The sequence below is a fragment of the Mauremys reevesii genome, linkage group 3, assembly GCF_016161935.1.
Source record: "Mauremys reevesii isolate NIE-2019 linkage group 3, ASM1616193v1, whole genome shotgun sequence".
Classification (NCBI taxonomy): Eukaryota; Metazoa; Chordata; order Testudines; family Geoemydidae; genus Mauremys; species Mauremys reevesii.
Window position 1 is genome coordinate 129,766,138 of NC_052625.1, and position 25,096 is coordinate 129,791,233.

A 25,096-nucleotide genomic window follows, 5' to 3' on the forward strand; every position below is an offset into this window, starting at 1 on the left:
GGGCAGTTTATAATTTTGGGGTCCCCTGTTTGCATACTCCATTCCTTCTCTTTACTGCTTTACCACCACCCAGGTCTGAGGCCAAATACTTTATTGTGAAGTTACCTTGATTATTTCAGCTATAGTTTTTAAATGTGATATATCAATTGTAAAGCTGAATGAAAGTTAAAATGAACAAAACCATGTTAATTTTGGCACATAACCGTAGTAATACACATAGGGATGCTATGACTTCAGTTACTTATATCAGTGGTATTCAATTCCATTTTCTGGTAGGCTAGATAAGGCACTGTCCCAATCTTGGCAGGACAAAGGGTTTTTCAGGTGTCTGCTCTCTAGTAAATCTGCCACCAGCCAGAGATTAACCTTTCAAAAGTTTTGTGCTGGATTGCATTTATTAATCTTAATATAAAAGGTGAAGTGTGCTGGTAGACAATATTCCAATGAAATCTTGCACACAAATAATTATACAAATATACTGTAATAGAGTGGAGCCGACCTGAGTTGCAGGGCTCTTTCTACTCCTTCTGTCCCACTCCCACTGTGTGTGGATAAGACAACTAGGACCCCACACCTGTATTAAGTTAATAAAGTTGCAGCTTATCTCTTAAATCTATCCCTGGGTTTGTCCCCATTCACCTACATGTCCTGATCACAATGGTGTATTTAGCTGCATATAATAGAGGAACTATGGCTTTTATTTGATTATCCACTGCTGCATCTTCCCAAAACCCAACAAGCATATTAAGGGATGGATATTAAGGTTATCCACTTTTGTATCTCTCACAAGAAACAAGACCAGAATATGGTCTGGCATTGTCCAGAGAACACTTGGGGAAATAATTTGTAAGGATTAATATGGATCTCAGGGTGTCCATAGATTGGGTGTCTGGCAGTCAAATCCTTTCACACTTTCTGTGGAAAAGGACACAGCTCCCAATAAAGCAATCTGGGGAAAGAGTGATTTTTGGACTAGGATTTCAATGTGAATTTTGCCATTGACTTCAACAGAGACAGAATTTCACCCTAATTGAGGGGAACTAGGTCATTATAAAAGTAACCTATTCTCCTTTCATAGGTTTTCCATACACACCAATGATCTGATCACTACTTTGTACTTTTAAAAGCTAATGTTATATTTATCAAAGTTACATTAAATGCAAAAATGTTTTCCTATTAATATTTCCATTGACCCAAAGAAAAAAAAGCAACAAAAAAAAACAGCAACTAGCTTCTTCCCACAACAGAATATGTATTCGGTAAGCCTCCAGGGACACAATTTTGGCCTCATTTACAATCATTCATCTGCATTGACTTCACACAAGGGCCTACTCTGACCCGACAATGTAAAAAAGGACAGAGAATAGGGCTGTTGGTTTATTTCTGTTAGACTTCATCTAAAAGTAATTCTGAGCTTATTGTTTAAAGCTTCTTCCAATTCCATATGCAGCCACTGTCAGGTAGTTGGATTTGGCTGCCAAAAAATGACTCATTGTTATGCTATCTGATAATATGGTTCCAAATTGGGGAGTGGTGTACTGCCTGAGGTTCTTTGGCATTACAAATATTTTTGTTTTGTTCTAGGAGTTCCCTCCCTCCCATTCTAGACTGGCTATAAATGTATCCTGCTGAGAAAACAAGGAATGTGGGACAAAATAGCCACTTGAAAAAGTAGTAATACACACCAGGGAGCCAATTCCTTTTTGTTGTACCTATTCTACCAAATCCATCCTATGATATTATTTTCAATAGTTTTGAATTCTTTATGGCAGTGGTTGTTATCAATGAGAATTTCAAAAACAGAAAGATTAAAGGAAACTGCATACTTTCCCTTGCTCTGAAGGCAAGGAAAAAGGTGATCTTTCCCTCCTCCCCCTCACAATAACCTTGGAACCCCCTTTTGGACCCCCATTTTGAGAAACACTGATATAGCTCTAGCTTATCGTTTAAAGTGGGGTCAGACAACAACTCCAGGGAGTGCTCCTGTTATGAGTCAGTGATTAACACAACAAATGTTGTCAAAAAGCTACCAGACATCCATTTCTCTGTCTCCTAGTATGATTATTAATGTGAAATTGTTAAGAAAACATTGCTAATCATCTCTCTTGCCATAAAAAAGAAGGTTAAATCATACCTTACTGAGAAAATGCCACTGGAGGGCAAAAGTTAGGCAGAAAGCCACTGAATTTCTGCTTTAACCCCTGTTGGAGATGAGATTTGCTTTCCCACTTAGTGAGTGGGGAATACTGACTTCCAAACCCAAAGATGCCCCAAGATCCAGAGGGAATGTCTACTAATCTCACAGTATGCGGGAAGGGCTGAGTATTGGTGCAGAAGTCCAATGTCTGTTACCCCAGCACAAATACCTATGACCAAATCCTCCCCAGGAAACACTACAGAAGGGGAGTGGCTGGATCATACTGACAGGTCCTTCAAAAGCAAAGTGCCTCAAACATGTAGAGGTCATACAGATGGGGTTTCTATTTTGCCATCTGCCTTGGTCAGACATCCTACTCTGTACTGTCAAATCCTCTGTGGGGCATTGGAAGCTTGGTCCAGACACGACTGGAGAGTCTGTGAAGAGAGTGGCTGCCACAAAGCAGAGTGGCTGTGGCCTCTGTAGATACTTCAATATCTACAGGCCTGGAAGTCCATGTCATTATATAGGTAGTCAAACCCAGCACTTCCATCTGCATCATTCAACAGAAACTCAGCCATTTTTTTGGTCCAACTTGAACCGTCCTGCAGCTTTTTTACATAGAAAAGCATGATTTATCCTGAAGACTAAGTCTTCTTGAGCCCAGTCCTGAAGATAAACATACAGTAAATCTCCACTGTATCTAGTGTTCTTTCATCACCAGACTAAGTAGCATTCTACTCCTTACTATAATTGAATTTTACAAGCTCTTTTCCCCTATACTTATTGATGACCATGTATAATTTATCTGTTGCTATAGTCTCTTTTCATCACACTACATTATTTCACCAGAATATATTTGTTGGCCTTGCTAAATATATCTTTGTATGTGAAGGAGTTAAATGAAAGAAGCAGTGTTGATATTTTAGGAGGGGGCTCAGGTGTGCCTGAACAATTTAGCTGAAAACCATAAGTAATCTTCTATAGTAGCAAGGAAATACAACTAATTAATACCGTATTTGCCATGTGAAGCAATCTTCCATTTGCATCCGTTAGACTAAGCTCAAATTCTGTAACTGTTGCCAAATCACACCAGTAATTTCCCACTGTTAGGTCTTCAGGATTTCCCCTACTTACTGGATTTTTCTTCTTCTCCGCCTCCAGCTACCTACTATTACAACAAAACCTGTACAAGAGACCCTTCCTTACTAAGCAATCTCCAAAGAGAATATCCCAAAGTAACTGGGCAATAGCACATGGGATGATTAGCAACCCACTTGCCAGAGTCTTAAGAAATGAAATATGCAACTCGATAGATACTATATGAAATGATTCATTAGGCTGTTGAATTGTGATCCATACATCACCTGTATAGCTTGTATCCCTTAGCAAATATTTTCTGTTAATTAAATATCAAGGAAAAAAATGAAAAAAAAGTTTAATTCCAGTAAATAGCTGTCCTATATATTTAGCAGGAAACTGCTCCAATCTGCTCTGCACACCGGCGATACTGGAAATGTTCATCTGTAGTTTTGCGTGCAGCTGTAAAGTCCTTTCTTCAGTAGAAGATAGCTCAAGAAGGGATGGAAAGTAAAAGAAAAAAAACAACAAAATTATGCACCCCTGGAGAGTTGGATACAAAAGGAAATAGGCAATGGACAGCAGAAGTGGTATTGTTGAACAGAAACCCTTCAAGTAACTATTTTGGGCACATTTCACACCAGTAACACAGGCCATAAAATAATTCCTAGTGCTTTTTTTTTTTTAGAAAAACATCCAATCTTGATTTTAAAATTGTCAGTGATGGAGAATTTACCACAGCCCTTGGTAAACTGTACCAACAGTTAATTATGCTCACTATACAGAACAGTTACTTCAGTGAATAGATAGAAACCAACGTCTAGATAGATCCTGAGGCCTAGTCTACACTAGTCTGTTATTTTGGAATTAGCTGAGTTAATTTGGAAAAAAAAATTCCTTCCACCGAACCACACCATTTTTTTTCAATTTAAAGGGCTCTTTAATCTGATTTTTGTACTCGATCTTGGCAAGTGAAGTAGCACTTAAATCAAGATCGCAATCCCAGGTTAAAGGTATTGTGGATGCAATTTAACGTTATTGGCCTCTGGGAGCTATCCCAGAATGCTCCCTTGTGACTGCTCTGGACAACACTCTCAACTCCAATGCACTAGCCAGGTGGGTGGGAAAAGCCCTGAATTTCATTTCCTATTTGGTCACCATCAGCACAGGTGACCATGCTGAGTCCACCATCACAAGAGATCATGCAGTCCCGGATTCACAGACGAGCTCCAGCATGGTCCAAACGAGCGGTTCTGTCTCTCATTGCATGTTGGGGAGACGAGTCTGTTATGGCAGAACTATGTTTATAAAAAAAAAAAAAAAAAAAGGAATGCCAATAGGTACGCTAAAGTCTCCAGGGCCATGATGGAAAGAGGCTACTACAGGGAGACAGAGCAGTGTCGTACAAAAATCAAGGAACTCAGGCAAGCATGCCAAATAGCCAGGGAGGCAAATGGGCACTCTGGGTCACAGCCCCATACATTTGGCTTTTACCGTGAGCTCCATGCAATTGGGGGGGGTTGACACCACCATTACCCCACCACTGTCCGTGGACACCTGCAAAGGGGCAGTTGCATGGAGCAAGAGTCACTGGAGGACAAAGAGGAGGAGGAGGATAGTGCACAGGCAGCAAGTGAAGAATCCATTTCCCCCCCCAGCCAGGAACTATTCTTAATGCTGGAGCCAACAGCTTCCCCTCACTCCGAAGGTGGGCTCCCAGACCATGACTCTGGAGAAGGTACTTCTGGTGAGTGAGAGCCTGATCAGAGCCACATGGTGAGGGACAGGGGAAGGGGGGGGGGAGAAACCCAGTCACGCTGGGCTGTTCACATTTAGGTTAAAGGGTTAATCCCTGCGCAGAGCCTCATCGGAGCCACACAGTGTGTGTATGTGGGTGGGTGTGGGTGTGAAGGGATCATCCCAGAGAGCCCGCAGGCCCTCCTTTTATATGGCAAACCCACCAGGCATTGCTTGCTAGGGGAAAGAGGGCCCAGCAGTTTGAAAGCATCGAAATGAATGTAGAAGCAGCAGAACCCCGCATGCCCCTAGGCTGCCTGCAACCTGAATTCTGTTGCCCGGACGTGTGTGATGGCTTACTCTCACCAAAGTGTCCCCTTTGTTCCCTGAAATTTATCTTTTAAACTACTACCCTCTCTTTTTCCTCCTTCTGCAGGTGCAAATGTTTCAACACAGCCCCTATCTACTCCATCCCAGAGGCTGGTCCAGATTAGAAGACAGAAAAAAAAAAAAACGAACTCAGGACAACGTGTTCGACAAGCTCATGCAGTCCTCCTGCACTGATAAGACCCAGCTGAATGTGTGGAGACAAACAATTGCAGAGTCCCATAAAGCATTACAGGAACATGGAGAGGAGGGATAGGCACGATGAGAGCAGGCAGGACGCTATGGGCAAGATCATGACGGAGCAAACTGACATGCTCTGCTGTATGGTGGATCTAATGCGGGAAAGGCAGCAAGACCACAGACTTCCGCTGCAGCCCCTGTATAATCAAACTCCCTCCCCCCAAGTTCCATAGCCTCCTCACCCAGACGCCCAAGAACACGAGGCGGGAAGGCTACAGGAACCCTCACACTCAAACCCAAAGGATCACCCAAGCAGCAGGAAGCTGGCATATGCAAACTTTTGTTTTGGTTTCTGGACTTGTCCTTCCCTCCTCCTCCTCCACCCCCCTAACCCACTATGCCCCCCTCGTGGTCTACCTTCTGATTTCTCTCACTGTGTTGTGTAACAAATAAAGAACAGTTTTTAAACAATTTTGACACACACACACACACACACTATATATATGGCAGGTAACTTCAAGAGAAACGAACACAACTGTCACACCGTACCCTGGCCAGTCATGAAAATGGCTTTCAAAGCTTCTCTGATGCACAGTGCACCCTGCTGCACTCTTCTAATCGCCCTGTTGTCTGTTCACCTGGTGAAATTGGCTGCCAGGTGAGTTGCCTCAACCTCCCACCCCACCATAAATGTCTCCCCCTTACTCTCACAGATATTGTAGAGCACACAACAATCAGCAATTACAATTGGAATATTGGTTGTGCTGAGATCTAACCGAGTCAGTAAAACTGCACCAGCGTGCTTTCAAACGTCCAAAAGCGCATTCTACCACCATTCTGCACTTGCTCAGCCTATAGTTGAACTGCTCCTTACTACTGTCCAGGGTGCCTGTGTACAGCTTCATGAGCCATGGCATTAAGAGGTAGGCTGAGTCCCCGAGGATAACTACAGGCATTTCAACATCCCCAACAGTAATTTTCTGGTCTGGGAAGTAAATCCATTCCTGCAGCTGTTCAGACAGACCAAAGTTCCTGAAGATGCGAGCATCATGCACCTTTCCCGTCCATCCCACACTGATGTCGGTGAAACGTCCCTTGTGATCCACCATTGCTTGCAGCACCATGGAAAAGTACCCCTTGCGGTTTATGTACTGGCCGCCCCGCTGTGCTGGGGCCAAGATAGGGATATGAGTGCCATCTATCGCCCCGCCGCAGTTAGGGAATCCCAGCGCATTAAAGCCATCCACAATGGTCTGCACATTTCCCAGAGTCACTACCCTCGATAGCAGCTGGTCAACAATTGTGTTGGCTACTTGTATGACAGCAACTCCAATAGTAGATTTGCCCACTCTAAACTGATTCCCGACTGACTGGTAGCTGTTGGGCGTTGCAAGCTTCCACAGTGCTATGGCCACGCCCTTCTCAACTGTGAGGGCTGCTCTCGTTTTGGTGTCTTTACACTTCAGGGCAGGAGACAGCAAGTCAAAGTCCCATGGAAGTGGCCCTACGCATATGAAAGTTTCGCAGCCACTGGGAATCATCCCAGACCTGCAACACTACGCGGTCCCACCAGTCTGTGCTTGTTTCCCAGGCCCAGAATCGGTGTTCCACGGCATGAACCTGGCCCAATGCCACCATGATCTCCCAATTGCCACATGCCATGCTTCTAGGAACGTCTGTGTCCATGTCCTCATCAGGATAGCAATCGCACTGTTGTCACTTCCTCGTCCGGTTTTGCAGGTCTGCTGGATAATGCATGAGGTATTTACAATGGTCAAAACTGCAGCGGAGATCTGAGTGGGCTCTATGCTTGCCGTGCATTGGCGCCTACACAGATAATCCTGGAAAAAGGGCGCGAAACGTAGGAGAGCTGTTCAGTTCTAGATGGCCGATAAAAGGTGGTAAATGGTTGTCTTCTGTAGCTTTCATGGAGTCAGGAAGCTCGTTAGAGCTGCAAGAATGGGAGAGCAGAGTTTGCGGCGGAAGTTCACAATGGCCCCTAAATGGCAGGGAATTGTTGTCTGTAGCTTCCACGGGAGCCCAGGGCAGACATGGAAAAATTAGCTAGCAATGCAAGAGCAGGAGAGCAGAGTTTGCGGCAGAAAAAGAGTAGATAGAAAGACAAGAGGACACGCAAGGTGGATTCATAGTACCAAGAGACAGGCAGTGCACCATACTGCACCGTCTGCTGGTAGTATGGCATCTGCTGTAGCTTTCATGGAGGAAGGAATGGTATCCCTAGCCTCTGTTTGTCAGAGGATGGAGATGGATGGCAAGAGAGAGAGATCACTTGATCATTGCCTGTTAGGTTCACTCCTTCTGGGGCACCTGGCATTGGCCACTGTCGGTAGACAGGATACTGGGCTAGATGGACCTTTGGTCTGACCTAGTACGGCCATTCTTATGTTATATTTTTATGAGGAGCGAGTGATGGCACACACCCAGAAACACCTGCGAGAATGTTTTTGCCCCAACATGCACCAGGAGCTTAACCCACAATTCCAATGGGCAGTGGGGACTGCGAGAATGGTGGGATAGCTTCCCACAGTGCACCACTCCAACATTCGATGCTAGCCTCAGTACTGTGGATGCACTCCACCGAATTCACGTGCTTTAGTGGGGACAGACAACACCGAATGTATAAAAATCACTTCTGAAAATTTTAATAGAATAAGTTCAAATTAATTTCATACTGTAGACGTACCCTGAGAGGTCCTTTATTGGCTTCTCTTGGGAAGAAGTTTTACTCCAGAAAATTCAGGAAAGCCTCTTGTTTTCCAGCAATTCCACTGGGCTATTCCATGGGTGGTAGGTATCATAGGCAAGGGGAGGCTGTGCCTCTCCATACAGTTGTGTGCTTTAATTTGTAGAACAAAAAAAAGTATTGTTTTTAAAAATATAGCACTTATCCAAATGCTTTACATTTGGAAAGATTAAGTGGTCCGCCAAGACCTTCAGCAATTTTCAAGTGGTCCATAAAAAAAGTTTGAGAACCACTATTGTAGCTTACGCATAACCTATAAACCATGTTTTCTAATCTCAATAATTTTGGGGGCTCTTCTCCGATTTATCACCATCCTTCTTGAGTTGGGGGCACCAGAACTGGACACAGTATTCCAGCTGTGGTCATACCAGTGCCAAATAGAGAGAAAATAACCTATCTATTCCTACTCATGATTCTCTTGTTTATGCATCAACTCTTTTGGTCCCAGTATCACACTGCAAGCTCATGTTCAGCTGATTATCCACCACAACCCTCAAATCTTTTTCAGAGTTACCGCTTTCCCAGGATAGTCCTTCATCCTGTAAGTATGGCCTACATTCTTTGTTCTGAGATGTATACACTTACATTTAACTGTATTAAAACCGCATACCTGTTGTATGAGGTTTTGGCTGACAGGTGGTGCAGAACCATCTTACTCTTCTTGTTCCTAATCATATAGGAGTCAATACTTCTTCTGTCATACATTCCTTTACATTGCCTAATATGGCAAGGAGGAATTTCAACCTAGAAAAATTGAACAATATCCTGTTTTCAATTACATCAAACACTTATTGATGCTATGGACTCAGTCCTGCTCCCATTAAAATAGCAATTTTCCCAATGATTAATGGAAGCAGCATTGAACCCTTAACTTTTGTATAAATTTTAACATTAACTATACCCAACCTGTTATAATGCACCTAGAAAGTCAAATCTCCTTCACTTCAGGATTACTAAGAAAGAATAAGATATTACTTTTAACACTAGTAAATTTTTCTTACAAGCAAGCAAACTCATTGCATTTTATTTTTGCTCCTCATGTAAAACCATTGTCTCCAACTTCAGCGTCATTTCTTTGAGTATGCATTTTTTCCATTTTAGAATTATCATATTCCATATTTATAGCTTTTATTTGTGCCACAGGTGCTGCTTTGGTATTTTCATTTTGTTTTAGTACTGAGGGAAGGTGTTATTTTGGTGGACTCCATAATAGGAAGCTCAAATTGTCTGATCAATTTTTGCTGGAAACAGGGTGTAAAATCACTTTGTTTTCCCTGGAGTTGTTTCCTGCCATTTTGTTGATTTAATTCTTTGACTTCTTCTATTTTCTGAATTTTACATTGCTGAATCAATAGCAAAAGATAGAAGAGAGCCTCTAAGCTCACAAGAATCCAGCTGCCATCATAGAAGGTCCATGTGTAGCTCCATCACTGAGGTAATTGAAAGCTTTACCCTGCCAACATTTTCCTCTTAATATGTAGAATGTACCATAAAGAAGCCACTGAATGCACAAAGTTATAAGGAGTGAAGGCTTGATCCTGTTCTCAATGAAGTAAATTGGCAAAAACCCCTTGAATTCAATGCGAGCATGACTGAATCTTAAGGAGTTGGCCAGCTTTTCATAAGCCTTCAATGTGAGATAAAGGCCTGGATGTCTTTTTAGCCCTGATAGAGAGATTAGGATGAAATTAATTTTATACACTTTATAGAATGAAGTTATTTGTTCCCCCATCAAATCCTTTCCTCAGCCAATGAATTCACTGGCTCAAAATGCTTACTTGCATGTGTCACGGAGTGTGGGGGCGCCAGGCCCTGCACCCCCGGGCTCCCTGCGATTCACCAGGACTCTCAGCCAGCCAGTAAAGCAGAAGGTTTATTTAGACGACAGGAACACAGTCCAACACAGGTCTTGCAGGCACCGATAACCGGATCTCCCCGGTTGGCTCCATCTTGGAGGGCCTCACCGCCCCCCACCCCGGGGATCAGAGCTCAGTCTCCCTGCTCCCCTCTCTTCTTCAGCCCACTTCAGTCTCCCAGTCCTCTCCGGCCCCTCCTCTCTCCTCCGCCTCTTTCCTTTTTGTCTCCCCTGGCCAGAGGTGTCACCTCCCCTCCCCCAGGCCAAGCTCAGCTCACAGTTTGAATTCCTGCATCTCACCTAAACCTCTGGCTCTCCCCTCCCCCACACAGACAGTCTGTGCTTCCTACTCCATCACACCTCTCCCCCCTCCGAGACTGAACTGAGCGGGGTCACTCCAGCCAGTGACCCGGGGAAGTTCGGACCCACCTACAACCTTATGCCGCCCGCGCCCTTTCCCCACCCCAGTACCCCTGGGGTGCACGCTGGGCTGGGGCCTTCTCCCCACGTTCCAGGCTGGGGGGCTGGGATTCGGGCTCTCTCGGTTCAGAGCCCCCCTTCTGACCCTGGCCCCCCTCTGGACAGGCTCCTCGGGGCGGGGCGAGGGTCTTACAGCCATCTCCCCCCTGTCCCGGGCCTTCCTCCCCCTCTGGCAGACGTCACAGCAGCGGCAGTGCTGCCGGACATGGGCAAAGACCCCAGGCCAGTAATAGTTCTGTAGCAGCCGCTGCTGGGTACGCCAGGCTCCCGGGTGCCCTGAGGGGGGAATGTCATGGGCCTGGCACAGCAGCTGGTGGCGATACTCCTGGGGTACCACCAGCTGCCTCCTGATCCCCCCTGACTCCATCTTCCCTGGGGGAGCCCATTCTCGGTACAGGAGCCCCTTCTCCCACAGGAACCTTTTCCGGCCACCTCGTCCCATGGTCTGTCCCCCCCCCGAGGTTGGCCAGGTCCCTTATCCTCCGCAAGGAGGGGTCTTCCCGCTGGGGCAGGGCCGGGGATCTGCTCTCTCTCACCGGCTGGGTCTGGGGCCACAGCCTCTCTGGGCCGTGTCCCTGGGCGTTCCCTCCCCACCGGGTCAGGGTCCGGTGTCTCGGCCAGAGTACCTTCCCCGGGGTCAGGGTGCAGAGCCCTGCGTCGACTCTGACTACGGTTCACGGCCAGGGTACCCTGGGTGTTACTTGGCCAGTCCTCGAGGTCCCCCCCCATTAACACCTCCGTGGGCAAATGTGGGTGCACCCCCACGTCCTTGAGGCCCTCCTTGTCCCCCCACTTTAGGTGTACCCTCGCCACAGGCACCCTGAATGGGGTCCCGATCACACCCCTCAGGTTCAGGTAGGTGTTGGGCACCATCCGATCTGAGCCCACCACCTCCGGCCGGGCCAGCGTCACCTCTGCGCCCGTATCCCAGTACCCAGTGGCCTCCTTCCCGTCTACCTCCAGGGGAACAAGGCACTCGCTCCGGAGGGGTAGTCCCGTGCCCACCCTGTAAACCCCAAACTCAGGGCTGGGAGCATCCAGCCCCTCGGAGGGGTCAACCCGGGGCCCCCCTCCCTCCTTCGCAGGGGGTACGCGGCCCGCCCCCCTTTCCTGCGAACGCTGCCCCTCATCCGGCTGGGTCTCTACCAAGTTGACCCAGTGTGGGGTTGGTCTGCTCAGTTTGTCCCGGAGCTTGGGGCACTGGGCCCGTACGTGGCCCGGTTGGCCACATTGATAGCAGCCCATGTCTCGTGGGTCCCCTCGAGTGGGACGGCTGGACCTGACGCCAGATGTTTCCCTTTGGTGGGGGCCCTCCCTCGGCTCCTTCTGGGAGGTCCCATGGTGACTCTCTCTCTGTGTCGAGGCAGACCTGCTACTTCGAGACGCCTCCCTATTATCCCCTGTCCGACTGTCCATGTATTGGTCGGCCAGCTGGCCTGCATGCTGTGGGTTCTCCGGCTTTTGGTCCATCAACCACAGCCTCAGGTCCGACGGGCACTGCTCATACAGGTGCTCCAGTATGACTAGGTCAAGCAGGTCCTCTCTGGTTTGGGCCCCAGCCGTCCACTTGCGGGCGTACCCCTGCGCCCGGTTGACCAGTTGCAGGTATGTGCCCTCCCGGGTCTTACGTTGACTCCGGAACCTCTTCCGGTACATCTCCGGGGTCAGCCCAAACTCGCGGAGTAGGGCCTCTTTGAACAGGTTGTAGTCCCGCGCCTCCGCCCCTTTCATTCGGCTGTACACCTCCACGGCGGTGGGGTCCAGTAAGGGGGTGAGGCACCGGATCCTGTCTGCGGGGTCCACCTCGTGCAGCTCGCAGGCGTTCTCAAAGGCCGTCAGGAAGGTGTCTATGTCCTCCCCCTCCTTCCGCCGGGCCAGGAAGTTCTTATCGAAGCTCTTTGTAGGCTTGGCCCCCCCCTCGCTCACCGCAGCCGGGGCCTCCCTGCTTTTCAGCTGGGCCAGGGCCAGCTCATGTTCACGCTGCTTCTCCTTCTCTTCCAGCTCCTGCTGGCGCTGGTTCTCCTCGTGTTTACGCTGGTTCTCCCGCTCCTTCAGTTCTTGCCTCCTTAACTCGAGCGCCTCCCTGTCATATTCCAGCCGCATCCGCTCCAGGGACAGGGAGCTCTGCCGGGACGATCCCCTGCTGGCCACTGAGCCCTCGGTAGTCGCTGGGCTCCCCCTCCCCCTACGCCTAGGGGTGGGGGGTCTCGGGGAGCCCTCAGCGGCCGGCTGACCACTCCCAGCGGGTCCAGACACTGGAGTCTGTGCTGCATCTGCCCGGCTGCTTCCCTCAGAGACAGGGACCGGTTCATCCCTGCGATCTCTCTCCTCCAGCCGGGCAATCAGCTGGGCCTTGGTGAGCTTCCCATGGCGCAGCCCCCCCTGCTTGCGCAGCTCCACCAGCTCACACTTGCGCTTCTGGGAATACATCTTCCTGCTAGCCGCTCGCAGGCCGGGGTGTTCGCCGCTCCCCACGGGTTCCAGGGGGACCCCTAGTGTGCCAGTCCTTGAGGTCACCACCTCTCTGCCAGGGTCGAGCTGCAGACTCCTCCGCCCCTGGGATCGCTCGCTGTGATCCCCCGGGGGACCCTGTTACTGCAAAGTCCTGCTCTCTGGCCACACTCGCCCAGGGGTGAATCGCCCCTTCGTTTTACTGCTCCCCAGTCACTTACTGCAGGAAGCGCCGTCCACGGGGTGCTGTCGATCCCACCGCTGCCACCAGTTGTCACGGAGTGTGGGGGCGCCAGGCCCTGCACCCCCGGGCTCCCTGCGATTCACCAGGACTCTCAGCCAGCCAGTAAAGCAGAAGGTTTATTTAGACGACAGGAACACAGTCCAACACAGGTCTTGCAGGCACCGATAACCGGATCTCCCCGGTTGGCTCCATCTTGGAGGGCCTCACCGCCCCCCACCCGGGGATCAGAGCTCGGTCTCCCTGCTCCCCTCTCTTCTTCAGCCCACTTCAGTCTCCCAGTCCTCTCCGGCCCCTCCTCTCTCCTCCGCCTCTTTCCTTTTTGTCTCCCCTGGCCAGAGGTGTCACCTCCCCTCCCCCAGGCCAAGCTCAGCTCACAGTTTGAATTCCTGCATCTCACCTAAACCTCTGGCTCTCCCCTCCCCCACACAGACAGTCTGTGCTTCCTACTCCATCACAGCATGCCACCCATATGCTTATTTAAAAATCCTTTTTGATGCTTATCTGAGCCAATCTGATATCTTTTAAAACTAATGGGGAGATAAATTTTAATAAAATTGCATCAGAAAAAAGATGAGGCAATTAGTATGTTGCATCTATCCAACATTTACATATGTAACTTTACTCATAATCCCACTGAACTTTACAACATAATCCCAATGCTGCTGTGTCTGAAGCACAGACACAGCAGCATTGAACCCATGGTGTGTACATTAAGGGCCCAATTTTGCACTTGTCACAATTTAGCAAAGCATTTCAGCACATGCTTATCTTCAAGTATGTGAGTAAAGTTAAACATGTGTTTAAGTGCTTCTCTAGATTGGGGTCCTAGAGCTATTTGGAGGTGCATTTTTATAATACTAAACAAAAAGAATAAATGTTATTGAGGTCAAGTAAAAAGTGCATACTAAAGCAGCTAATTCTCTGTGAATACTATTCCTGAACATGCTTTTCAAAATGGGCAAATGTCAAAGGGCATATCTGCCCTTTAGCACTCCTGTCTGGGTAAATGTGGCTCTGCAGAGAGCACAGTTTCCCTTTCACTCAGAGCCCCTTAAGAAGTCCACACAGGACAGATATTCAAAACATTCCCCCTTCTAGAGTGCAGTTTAAGCCCTGCAGAAAGTTTTCAAATTTACAAAATGTCCATCCCACTTTCAGCTAGGCCTAGGCCTACCCCTACCCCTCCCCAACAAGTTTGTTGGGTTTTTTACTTTGCCCTAGACCCAAGCTGCACACAACCCCACCTCCCTGAGAATCTATCTTTCTGCTCTCCCAGTACCTCTTACCTAGAGTTTAGCCTACTCCATTGGCCTGCCCTCTGCTGACTCAGGACCCAGCAGAAGCCTTCTTACTCTCTGCAAGTATCTGCCAGCAACTAGTTGCAGCTGTCTCTCCCTTTATAAGGCCTGGGTGTCTTCCTTTAAGCCCTGGTGGGCAGACAGCAATCAGTCCAGGTGCACTAGATCCCATTCCCTTTTAAAAGGACCAGTCATCCTGTAACAGCAGGAAATAACATGTATTTAGGGGATGAACTACAGACTTGCTCCATTCCATAGAACATCCTGGTGTTAAAAGATTCACATGAGAGAAAAGATCATACTTAAACTTGCTTCTCAGTCTGACAGAAAAAATGAGGCTATTAGAATATAAACATAGCTCTAACTATTTTATTCTCACACTGAAAGCCTTTTATGGCTGGGTCAAATTGGACAGATGTTATAAGGCTAAAATAAAAGATGGTAATTAGGAGTCTTCCCTAATTAGGCTACAGATGCACTGTGACTTTCAGTCAAAATGTAATAAAAATGTTAATTCAAATATCCCCATAGCAATTCTTTGTGCTATTGCAGCCTCTTTTTGTGTGTGGTTTTATTACATGAGCTGACTCAATGAAAAACTATCAGGAGCTTTGCAGCAAGTAGTGTTCTGTCCAGAACTCTCAGGCTTATAGGCTTCACAACTGAATCCCAACTGTGCCAGCTAAGTTATTATGGCTCTCTCCAACATCCTGTAATTGGTCTTAATTAGATAAGATCATCATTAACTTATTTACCTCAGAGGGATGTTGTGAAGTTTAATGCATTAATATTGGTAAAACAATTTAAAATTCTTGGTACATATAGTTTTCCTTTTTGTCCAAGTACTATTTTTTTTTCAAATTGCCCTGTCCATATTTCACTCTTTATGTATTGTATATTTTTTTTAGCAAATTAACTATCTGACAAGGTGCCAGACTGATTGTTCTAGACACTGCAATCCTCTATTAATCCACAGAACAGGCCTAGTCTAGCCAGCAGGGGTGTAAATCCTACCATTTTGCTTCAGCCTGGACTTGGAGGTACTAGGGGTGAGAGTTTCCATGTCCATTCACTCCTTGGTCTCACAGGGCTGAGTCAGGAATTCTTGAATTCTAAATCTGGCTCTGCAAAGAACCTGTGTAACCTTAGGTAAGTCACTTCACCTTGTTGCCGGCACAGAGGCCCGAGGTGACAGCAACAGTGGTTCGTTGCCCGGTGTGCTTCGCTTCCAATAAACACACCAAGGTGGAGAAGCAAAAACCAGGTTTATTTGAGCCCACATAAGGTGCAAGGGAGACAGCAATCTCAAATCCTGCACACTGATACAAGCGGTTTCCCTCTCTTTATACATAACTTCAGCTAAGCATTCCCATCACCCCCACACTCCTCCTCTCCCCCCACCTTTCATTCCCATGAAGCAAATACACTTTGCAATAGCAATCACATGAAGCAGTTAAGTCATACTTGGCAAAAAAACACCTTAGCTCGTTAGCAACTCTTCTGTGATCAGTTATCTGTACTTTCCCACCGTGGGGGCTCATGCATATAACTTTAATTACAGCACCTGCTTTCCGCCTATCTTATTTAGTATTGGCTACATCTAGTATCAAGCAACCTTGCCACTGCCAGTAATTAGCACATAACACAAAAGGTTACAAAAGTTTAGCAAGGCTAACAAAAGCACTTTACATAAAGGTACTTTGGGTCACATAGGCCCAAAGCCATCCTCCGAGTTACCTAGATTTATGCCTAGTGACACCAACAACCTCTCAGCTTCAGTTTCCCATTATGTAAAAAGGAGATAATAACCCAAGGGTGTTGTGATGGTTCTGTTCTGTTGGGCATAATCCCACAAAATGGGAGTGTTCAGTGGGGACTCTTTTCTCCCTTCAAATACAGTTTCCGCCCACTCAAGGAAATCAGAAATTGGATGGGAGGAAGCCCCACTGGACATTCCAGTTTAGTGGAAATATGCCTACAACAGAACAGTAAGAAAGAGAATGCTCCTCCATCCCCATTCCTCATTGTGGCTCACTTCCAGAACAATCAGTCAGGGAACTATAATGTCTGGCTGTGGAGTTTTCAGAATTCTTCCCTGGATGATTTGAGAACCTGACTCAAACATTTGGAATTTGGGGAATGGTAGCGGGGTGGTCACCTGCTCTGGCCCTGAGGGGTATAAAGACAGCCCTGGGAGAGGGCTGTTGCAGGGGGAAGCAGCTGCAGCTGGCCCTATATAAGAGATTCCCTCCAGCTTCAAGGGGAAAAGGACCTAGCTGCCTAGGAGCTGAGGGTGCAGTCAGCAGAGCAGGACTGGGGAAAGGCAAGAGGAGCTGGGGAGCTCCTGCCTGGCAACTCCCCATGCTACAGGCCCTGTGCAAGGTCAAACCAGGTACTGAGGTTGCGGAGGCTACAGTCCAGGGGTTAGGCAAAGGCAGCAGCTCCAATCCCACACACCCCCTTGCCAATGATGAATGGCTTGTACACTGCAGTCTGCCCTAGTGAGTGGGGGCTAGATGGAGACTGGCAGTTGCCATAGACTGAGGTGGGGATAGAGGGTTGGGGATTCCCTGGGGAGGGGAGACCCAGATCTGTGGGGGTACTGCCAGGGGGCAGCACCCATGGTAAAGGAGACTGGGGACCAGGAGGGACACAGGGGCCAGCAATGGTGGGACACTGGCTGGCAGAGGGTGCTTCAAAGCTGGAAAAGCTAATTCTCTGGTCAACCAGCAGGAGGTGCTGTGCCAGTGAGTCACTGCACTGCTACAGGAACTCACTGAGTATCAGCATACTTCTTAAGAGCCCTGGAAGGGAAGAGCTGTAGACTGCCTAACCCACATTTCCCTGCCCAAGATGGGAGATATGTGAATGCCCCACTTTTGCAGAGACTAACCTCTGGCCCCAACCCTTCTGCCTGAGACCCTGCTCTTTCTGGAGCCCTGAGCCCCCAAGCCATCCACCGTGACCAGAGGAGCCCTGGCCAAGCCACCATGAGCACTGGCCACCCACCCTGAGTCGCTGGATGGCCTGACCCCTGGACTGCTGGCCAGCCTGAGTGCCAACCAGCCTGCCCTGGCTGTCCCGTGCCCCAGGCTGGTTCATACCAGCCGACTGGAGCCCTGGCTTGCCCACCCCAGCTGGCCCAAGTCACCAGCCAGCCTGAGCCCTGGCCTGCCCAAGTCACCCCAAGCCACTCTGCCTGAGCTGAGCCTCCCTCCAGCACCCACCCCCAGCTTCTAGGGAGAGGCAGAATGAGGGCAGGGCCACAGCCTGGGTTTGGTGAGGCTTAGCCTCCCCTGCCCTATTATACTCACCCATTCTAAACAGAGAGTCGCTATGGCAGCTGCAGAGCCCAAGAAGAGCACTTTATAATACTGTAATAAGCCAACAGATGGCATCTAAGCATCCAAGTCTGGCCTAGAGCAACAGGAAACCAAAGGATTCCAGACAGTTGAGATGGGCACCATCTTGGCAGGGGGCGGTGTGGGTGTGAGCTTTGGTGGAAAAAAAGAAAACTGTGTTACCCTGATGGTGTGAGAGTCCAGGGAAAAAGGACTTTAATGGACATTGCTAGACTGAGACTGGTAGTGAACTCTTTAGATTTAGGCTTGAGTATGGGAGTATTGAGGCCTGAGGGAAGGTGAAGGCTGAGAAGCAGCATACTACACCAGGCTGGGAGTCCAGGCTGAGCAGCCACTGATCTGCACACCCCACCAGGCTAGTGCATCTCCTCTTTAAGTGCACCACTAGCGAGATTAGAAGCTTTGGGTGGTGATAACAGGGAAAGGGTAAAGGTGTTGGGCACCTCTGAAGGTGGGGGGGGGAAGGAATTTTGTTTTTATTTAACAGTTTTGCTGTTGAATTCCCTTAAGTCCCTCATCCCTTTCAGACAATTGGTCTGTACCCCTTCTCTTGCCTAATATTCTTACATGAATGGCCTCTGAACTCCTCTGTATGCAACTGGGTTTTTTGTCTGGGACTTTGAGATCCACATTGTCAAAGCTGAATCTCCACTCTGTCACCCTGAGTGCAGAACGTGGGGGGCCTGCAATGATTCTAAAAATTAATACTTGCTACTCCAGGCTTGTATTAAACTCCCAAGGTTACAGCTTTTCTCTAACCTTGGCTTGGTAAATGCTGCCACCACCCAAATGCACATAAAAAAAAAAAGCCTTGGACCCAAGAAGGAGCACTTGAATTCCTCCCTGTGGAGTACCCTCAAGACCTTTCCCCACAAGGAAGAGCTGAAACAGAAAACAAAGGAAATTAGCTGGTAGCAAGAGCTAATCAACCAGCATATGCACAAATCTCTTAGGACACCAAAAATTCAATCCTGTTCTTAAAACAGGTACATTTTATTAAAAACAAAAAGGAAGAAAATACATCTGGAACTTAGGCTTTTGCTGGATTTTAAAAGAGCAATTCCAAAAATAAAGTACCCAAAATAGCTTTCTTGGGGTAGCTTAAAGGTTACAAACAAAAATATCTTGGGTTAGCACAGAGGAGTCCACAAGCCTTAAAAAAATAAACAGAAATAAACCTAATTGCCTCTTCCTAAACGTTTCTACTTTACTTACATATTTGGGTTGTTAAAAGTAGTTCTAGGTATGATCTGATGGTTTTCATATCTGGTTCAAACTTTACACAGCATTCCTGCTTATAGCATTACTGCTCTGTGTCTCCTTCTCCAGAGAACAGACAAACTGAAACTTTCTTTCCCTATTTTAAAAAGTTCTACCTTCCTATTGGCTCTTTTGGTTAGGTGCCCACCTCCTTTTCTTTACCTGGGGGACTTTTAACCCTTTACAGATACAGCAAGCAGAGAGCAGCTACCAAGAGGGATTTTATAGCTAACTGGCTGGCTGGGTGTCCATCAAAAGGAGCTGCTATGCCCCCCCACTTCATTTGTCACACACAAACAAAAGGGTTCTATGTCTGACCCAAAGAGAAATAGGTGCAGGTACCTTACGACGTCTACTGGCACCTGTGTCCAGTGCAGAGACAGGGGGGATGAGGGTAGTACAATTATTTTAGACCTTTAAGGATTTCAATATGCTTCAGAACCACTAATTTAGTCTCTATGTACTCCTGAGACTCAGGGTATCTACTTTTCCTATGGGGGTGTGGGGTGTGCGCACATGCATGACTGGACATGGCCAGTGTCTTGCAAAAAGTCTATTCCAGAGCCAGGAATCATTCTTGGGTGTCCTATTCCTGTGTGCTAACCAAAACCTCATTCCTGCCCTCTTTGTCTATATTGACCCATATTTAGTATATTCCAGCTCAGGAGAAATAGATTAAGAATACTGAGTTGTACTCCTTTACATAAAATGCAACAGCTGAATACATCAAATTAAGATTTTTTTTGGGGGGGAAAGTACAAAATGTTGAGTTGGGGGAAAAATAGCTTTTTAAAAGATTTTTAGATACCCACTGTCCAGCTAAAAACACAAAAAACAATTGTAATTTTGTTTGTTTAAACTCTGAAACTCCCTTACAGTCTGACCATTAGGAAATCTTTAGTTACAGCAGCATGATGGACACCTGGTGGCTACGAGACATAATTGCAAGGACATCATATTCTACTAACTATTAATAAGGCTATGATTATATCATGGAGGTCATGGAATCCGTGACTTCGACTGACCTCTGTGACATTTTCTGCCCTGGGGCTGGAGTTCCCAGCCAGACCCATCCTCGCAGCTCCCAGCCCCAAACCTGGTCGGGGGATCCCACAGCTGCCCAGTGGCAGCCGTGGCTGGGGGACTCTGCAGCTACCAGCTGTCTGGGGACCAGAGGTGGCTCTAGCCATTTCGCCGCCCCAAGCAGGGCGGCATGCCGCGGGAGGTGCTCTGCTGGTCTCCAGTCCCGCGGCTCCGGTGGACCTCCTGCAGGCGTGCCTGCGGAGGGTCCGCTGGTCCCGCGGCTCCACCGCGGGACCAGCAGAGGTCCACCGGAGCCGCCTGCCGCCCTCCTGGCGACCGGCAGAGTGCCCCCCGCGGCATGCCGCCCCAAGCACGCGCTTGGTGTGCTGGGGTCTGGAGTCGCCCCTGCTGGGGACCCTGCAGCAGCCCAGTCCCAGGGCAGGAACCCCAGAGCTCCCACGCACTGCGTCAGTGGGGGACCTGAGAGCCCCAGCAGTAGTGGGTGCTGAATCCACCTACCCCTTTTGTCAGGGATATTTTTAGTGGAAGTCAGGGACAGGTCATGGGCTGCCATGAATTTCAGTTTATTTCCTGTGACCTGTCCCTGACTTTTACTAAAAATAAAAATATCCATGACAAAAACTTAGCCTTAACTATTAACTAGATTGTTCCCCTATGATGCATATGGACAGGGAAGCTGCAAGTTTGATTCATAGTTTCCCTGGAATTCTTATGTTTGTTAGGAGTGGAGGCCTGACCCTACTTCCATGGGTAAACACCCAAGAGTTTTACTAATTAAGTCACCAGATCCTCTGAGATCCAAGCAGCTCCCCAGCAACTTATGGAAGGATGGGCGCAACAATACAGTTTCTTCAGGATAGAGTTTCCAAAATGAAGAGAGTGTGGGGGGTGGCTTAGAGTAAATTAATGATGACTGAGTCAACAATAATCCAAGGATGAAGTGGGTTCCTTATTTGTCATTTCCAGATCCTTATTCAAAAGCCTTTTTTAAAAAAACAAAACCAATGTAAGGTTAACTTTAGACATTTTATCAAAATAATAAGGAACTGGGCTTTGACTGGCTGTATTTGACAAAATGCTTCTTAAGTCATCCCTGTGACCACTAGACTGATCAGAAGTAGTTGGAATATAGGTTTCTCTCCAACCTGAGGCTTTATTCCTGAGCAATACACTGACATGCCACATCCCAACCCTACTTCCCTTTTGCAAAAGCTCTTTGAATAATGAATTGGATTTAACTAACTGTAAGTGACAAAATGCTTCTTGGGTAGGGCTGGCTGGAAAACAAGCATTGCATTTAATGGGCGGAGGGTGGAAATCGAAGTTTCAGCATTTGGTTTAATTCTGCATTGCGATGAAACAGATGTTCAAGTCATTTGGTGAAAAATGTTGAAACTTGTGTTTCCCACATCGCATGTGAGTGCCATAACCATCAGGCTATTGGATCACTCTCTCCTGTTGGAACTGTTCCACTTCGGAAAAATAGTTACCTGTTCATTGTCCAGAAGCAGACACAGTCTCTGTAGCAGATAGTTAGGACATGAACCTAGGATGTGGGACAAACTGGTTATTCTGGGGTCTCTCTTTAAACTCTATTTTGGACCTGAGAAACCTTCCTGTTAAAACTAATTTGTTTGAAATCAAAACTTTTTATAGAACCAGCTCTAGAAGCAGCCCAAACTGCCATGTTCCTGTGACTGTTAAACTGTTCTGAAAATAGCTGGGACACCCCACTGCCTGACTGAATGCTTTATTCTTGTGCCACATGCTGACATAGCTCACACACCCATTTTCCATTTTGTAAATGGCACTTGATTAAGGAACTAGATATTGATGGGCTGTACATGACAAAATGCTTCTCACATAGGTAATCCCAAGTGACACAACCCTGCAACCATTATGAAGAGACAAGAATATGCCGCTTCCAGAGCCCAAAATTCTTTTCTGGGTAATCCTGCAAAATATTGAAATCCCTTTTCTATTTTGCATTTTCTTTGTTAGTAAACTTACAATATACATGCAAAAATCAACTAAAAACAATTTAATCAATTTGTTACAAATCCAGCTACAATTATACCATGGAGATTATATGGACACTTAGAAATTAAGAAGCAGTGATACTCAGACCTCAGTGGTTGAATTCACAGTTAGTGTGAATTCACAGTTTCATTTATTATAGCAATATATATTCATATTTAAACAGTATGACAGGAATATATAAAAATTATCACAGCAAAATGATTCACCAAATATTTTTATTTCTATCAACTACAAGTGATAACATAGCTAAAACATTCTGATTGGCTAATAATTAAAATCAGTGTGTTTTAGTATCACGTGCTGCAAAGAGTCCCAGGAGACACATTAAAGAGACACTTGTGGCTTGTGAGTCTCAGTCTGAGTATCACTGGTCTATAGCAACCGTGGTTTGTTCTTGGACAAATTAAGACCAGGAAAAATGGCTACATTTATCAAAATTTGTTACAAATATAAAGATATATAGTAGGATTAGTGTTGTTCTCTTTGCTCATTACAGCACAAAAACATGAGAACAGGGGCACAGTTACCAAATATCATGTTTATTAACTACATAAAAACATATTCTAAGACCTAGCTTAATGTATATTGCTGCTCTGACAGCTTCTAAAACACTGATTGCCACTGGAGGGCTCTCAAACTATTTAGGATTACTACCTTATTCCAACAGACTACAATTAGTTGAACCAGTCTTTACTGTTATGACATTTGTACAGTAGCAATGTGGCTTGGTGTACTATCCTTTTTAAGGAATTTGGAGAACTCGTCATATGTAGCTGGAATACCTTTACTTCCTTATTAGTTGCAGAATTCCATCACAGAAATGCCAACCATTAGTTTGACCAAGATTGTGGAAATATATAAAATGATTCCCAGAGTTGTATGTTATCCAACAACTTTGTACCTTTTAATAAACACTTACATTTATGAAAATAAAGTTGATAACCTATTAAATTATTCAAATTGACACATTTTAAATACCAGGGAATAAAAATTGATTTTAAGTGACTTAAAATTTAAATTAAATGGATATTTCTTTTACAAAACAAAGCCTATTTAAAATTGATAACCTATGTTAAGGCATAGACTTACTATAATCTATCAAAATAATTTAAATTAAATGAAAAAATATTAAGCTGAACATATTTGCTGCTGACTTTCTTCAAAACTTCAAACCACTGAACTGCTGGAAGTCACTAAGCACCTGTGATAGTCTGTTGAATTCCTAAACCAGCTTTTGAGAGCCTTGGTCTCTTCTGGAGGTGCAGCGAATTAGTTTATTTAACTAGTTCAGTTCACTGAGTTGTTCATTCAAAGTTAAGACACCAGTTTGGAGTTGAGAAATCAGAAAAGCTTCATCTTCCAATCCATGAATAAAAAAAACACAAGCAAACTACTTGTGAGAGGATGAGATCTACTTGTTCTAAAGTCTTGAAGGACATGGTGACCAAAAACTGTAACTTCCCCCTCCTTTACATATTCAGCACATTTAAGGTAATTTTATTCAATAAAAAATTAAATGATGGTTTTTGGACATTGCTAATGGAATTCCAGTTTCCATCCAAGTAGAATTTGACATAAATTGCAAGTAAAAACTCCAACAATCATCTAAATGCAACATTCACCATTTTCTAACAAAAGAGTAAAAATTAAGAGTCTGAATAAGTGTACACTAAGCTTTATAATTGCTTAAATAAATGTGCAGAGTGTATCCCCTGATTAGCAAAAAGTACTAACTTGATTTGCAATTAAATATAACCTGTACAATGAACATACTTTAATGTTTAATCAACCAATGCGAATCAACCTTTCTTTAGGAAAATAATTAAATAGCACAAATGCAAAACAAGACTAAAATCAGTTATGTAAGGTTTCCTGCTTGCAGATTTATATTATAATTAAAGTCAGTGAATTAAATCAATTCACCCTGGTAAATATTAATGCTATATTCAAGTTATGTAGAAGAGAGCTTCAGAGAAAGCAGATGAAGGGTTTTTCTGAGATAAGTGACATTTCATTGTTGGAAGTCAGCGATCAACATTTGAAAAAAAAAATGCAATTCAGTGCTTTGCTGTAACAACCAAAAATGCATCTTGTTTTCAATATACTTGTTATCATGCACAGAAAAATATTCTAGAAATAGCTGAGGGACAAATTCTGACATTTTCTGTATCAGACTTAATTGCAAGTGTAATGAATAATGAAATACCTATTACTCAATTGATATATACCACTGCATCTTGTTCACAATGAAATTGTAAAATAAAGTTGCTGTTTCTTATGAAAAAAATAATTAAGCAATTGTTGCTGCTGATCACTGGTGACATCCTACATTTTAAGCATTCCTAATAATTTGTGTTCTAAGGCCCTGTTCTGCACAGAAGGGAGTTCCTGCATGATTTGATGCTGTCTTTTATCCTGTAATCCCGACAGCCAACTACTATACCAAATATCCACATGCAGATGGAAACTATGGTATAGATGTGCATGCAGACCGACAGTAAAAGGTTTTCATAGATTTAAGACCAGAAGGGATCACTGGATCATCTAGTCTGTATGTCATGATAGGCCACAGAATTGCATCCAGTTACTGCTGTATTGAGTCCAATAACTAGTATCTGACTATAGTACATCTTCCAGATGGGGCATGCGCAAGTGGGCGCAAACAGGGGCATAGCCTCCCCCTCCCCCCAATAATTGGCAGGAGATAACCCTTCCGGCCCTGGGGCCCAGCAAGGGGCACAGAACTCCTCATGCTCCAGGATGTGGCGGGGAAAGTG

General features: G+C 46.0%; 1 protein-coding gene across 1 annotated transcript in view; it reads right to left on the reverse strand.

The window, feature by feature from the left end:
* CRYBG1 (crystallin beta-gamma domain containing 1) overlaps window positions 1–14,698 on the reverse strand; it is a 167,556-nt gene extending 152,858 nt beyond the window's left edge. The window contains exons 1-2 of the mRNA XM_039529215.1: window positions 14,602–14,698; window positions 8,896–9,029 (exon numbers count right to left, since the gene is read on the reverse strand). Coding sequence (XP_039385149.1) covers window positions 8,896–8,990 — 95 coding nt within the window. The 5' untranslated portion in view covers window positions 8,991–9,029; window positions 14,602–14,698. The remainder of the gene's footprint in view (window positions 1–8,895; window positions 9,030–14,601) is intronic.
* Window positions 14,699–25,096: the final 10,398 nt, after the last annotated feature.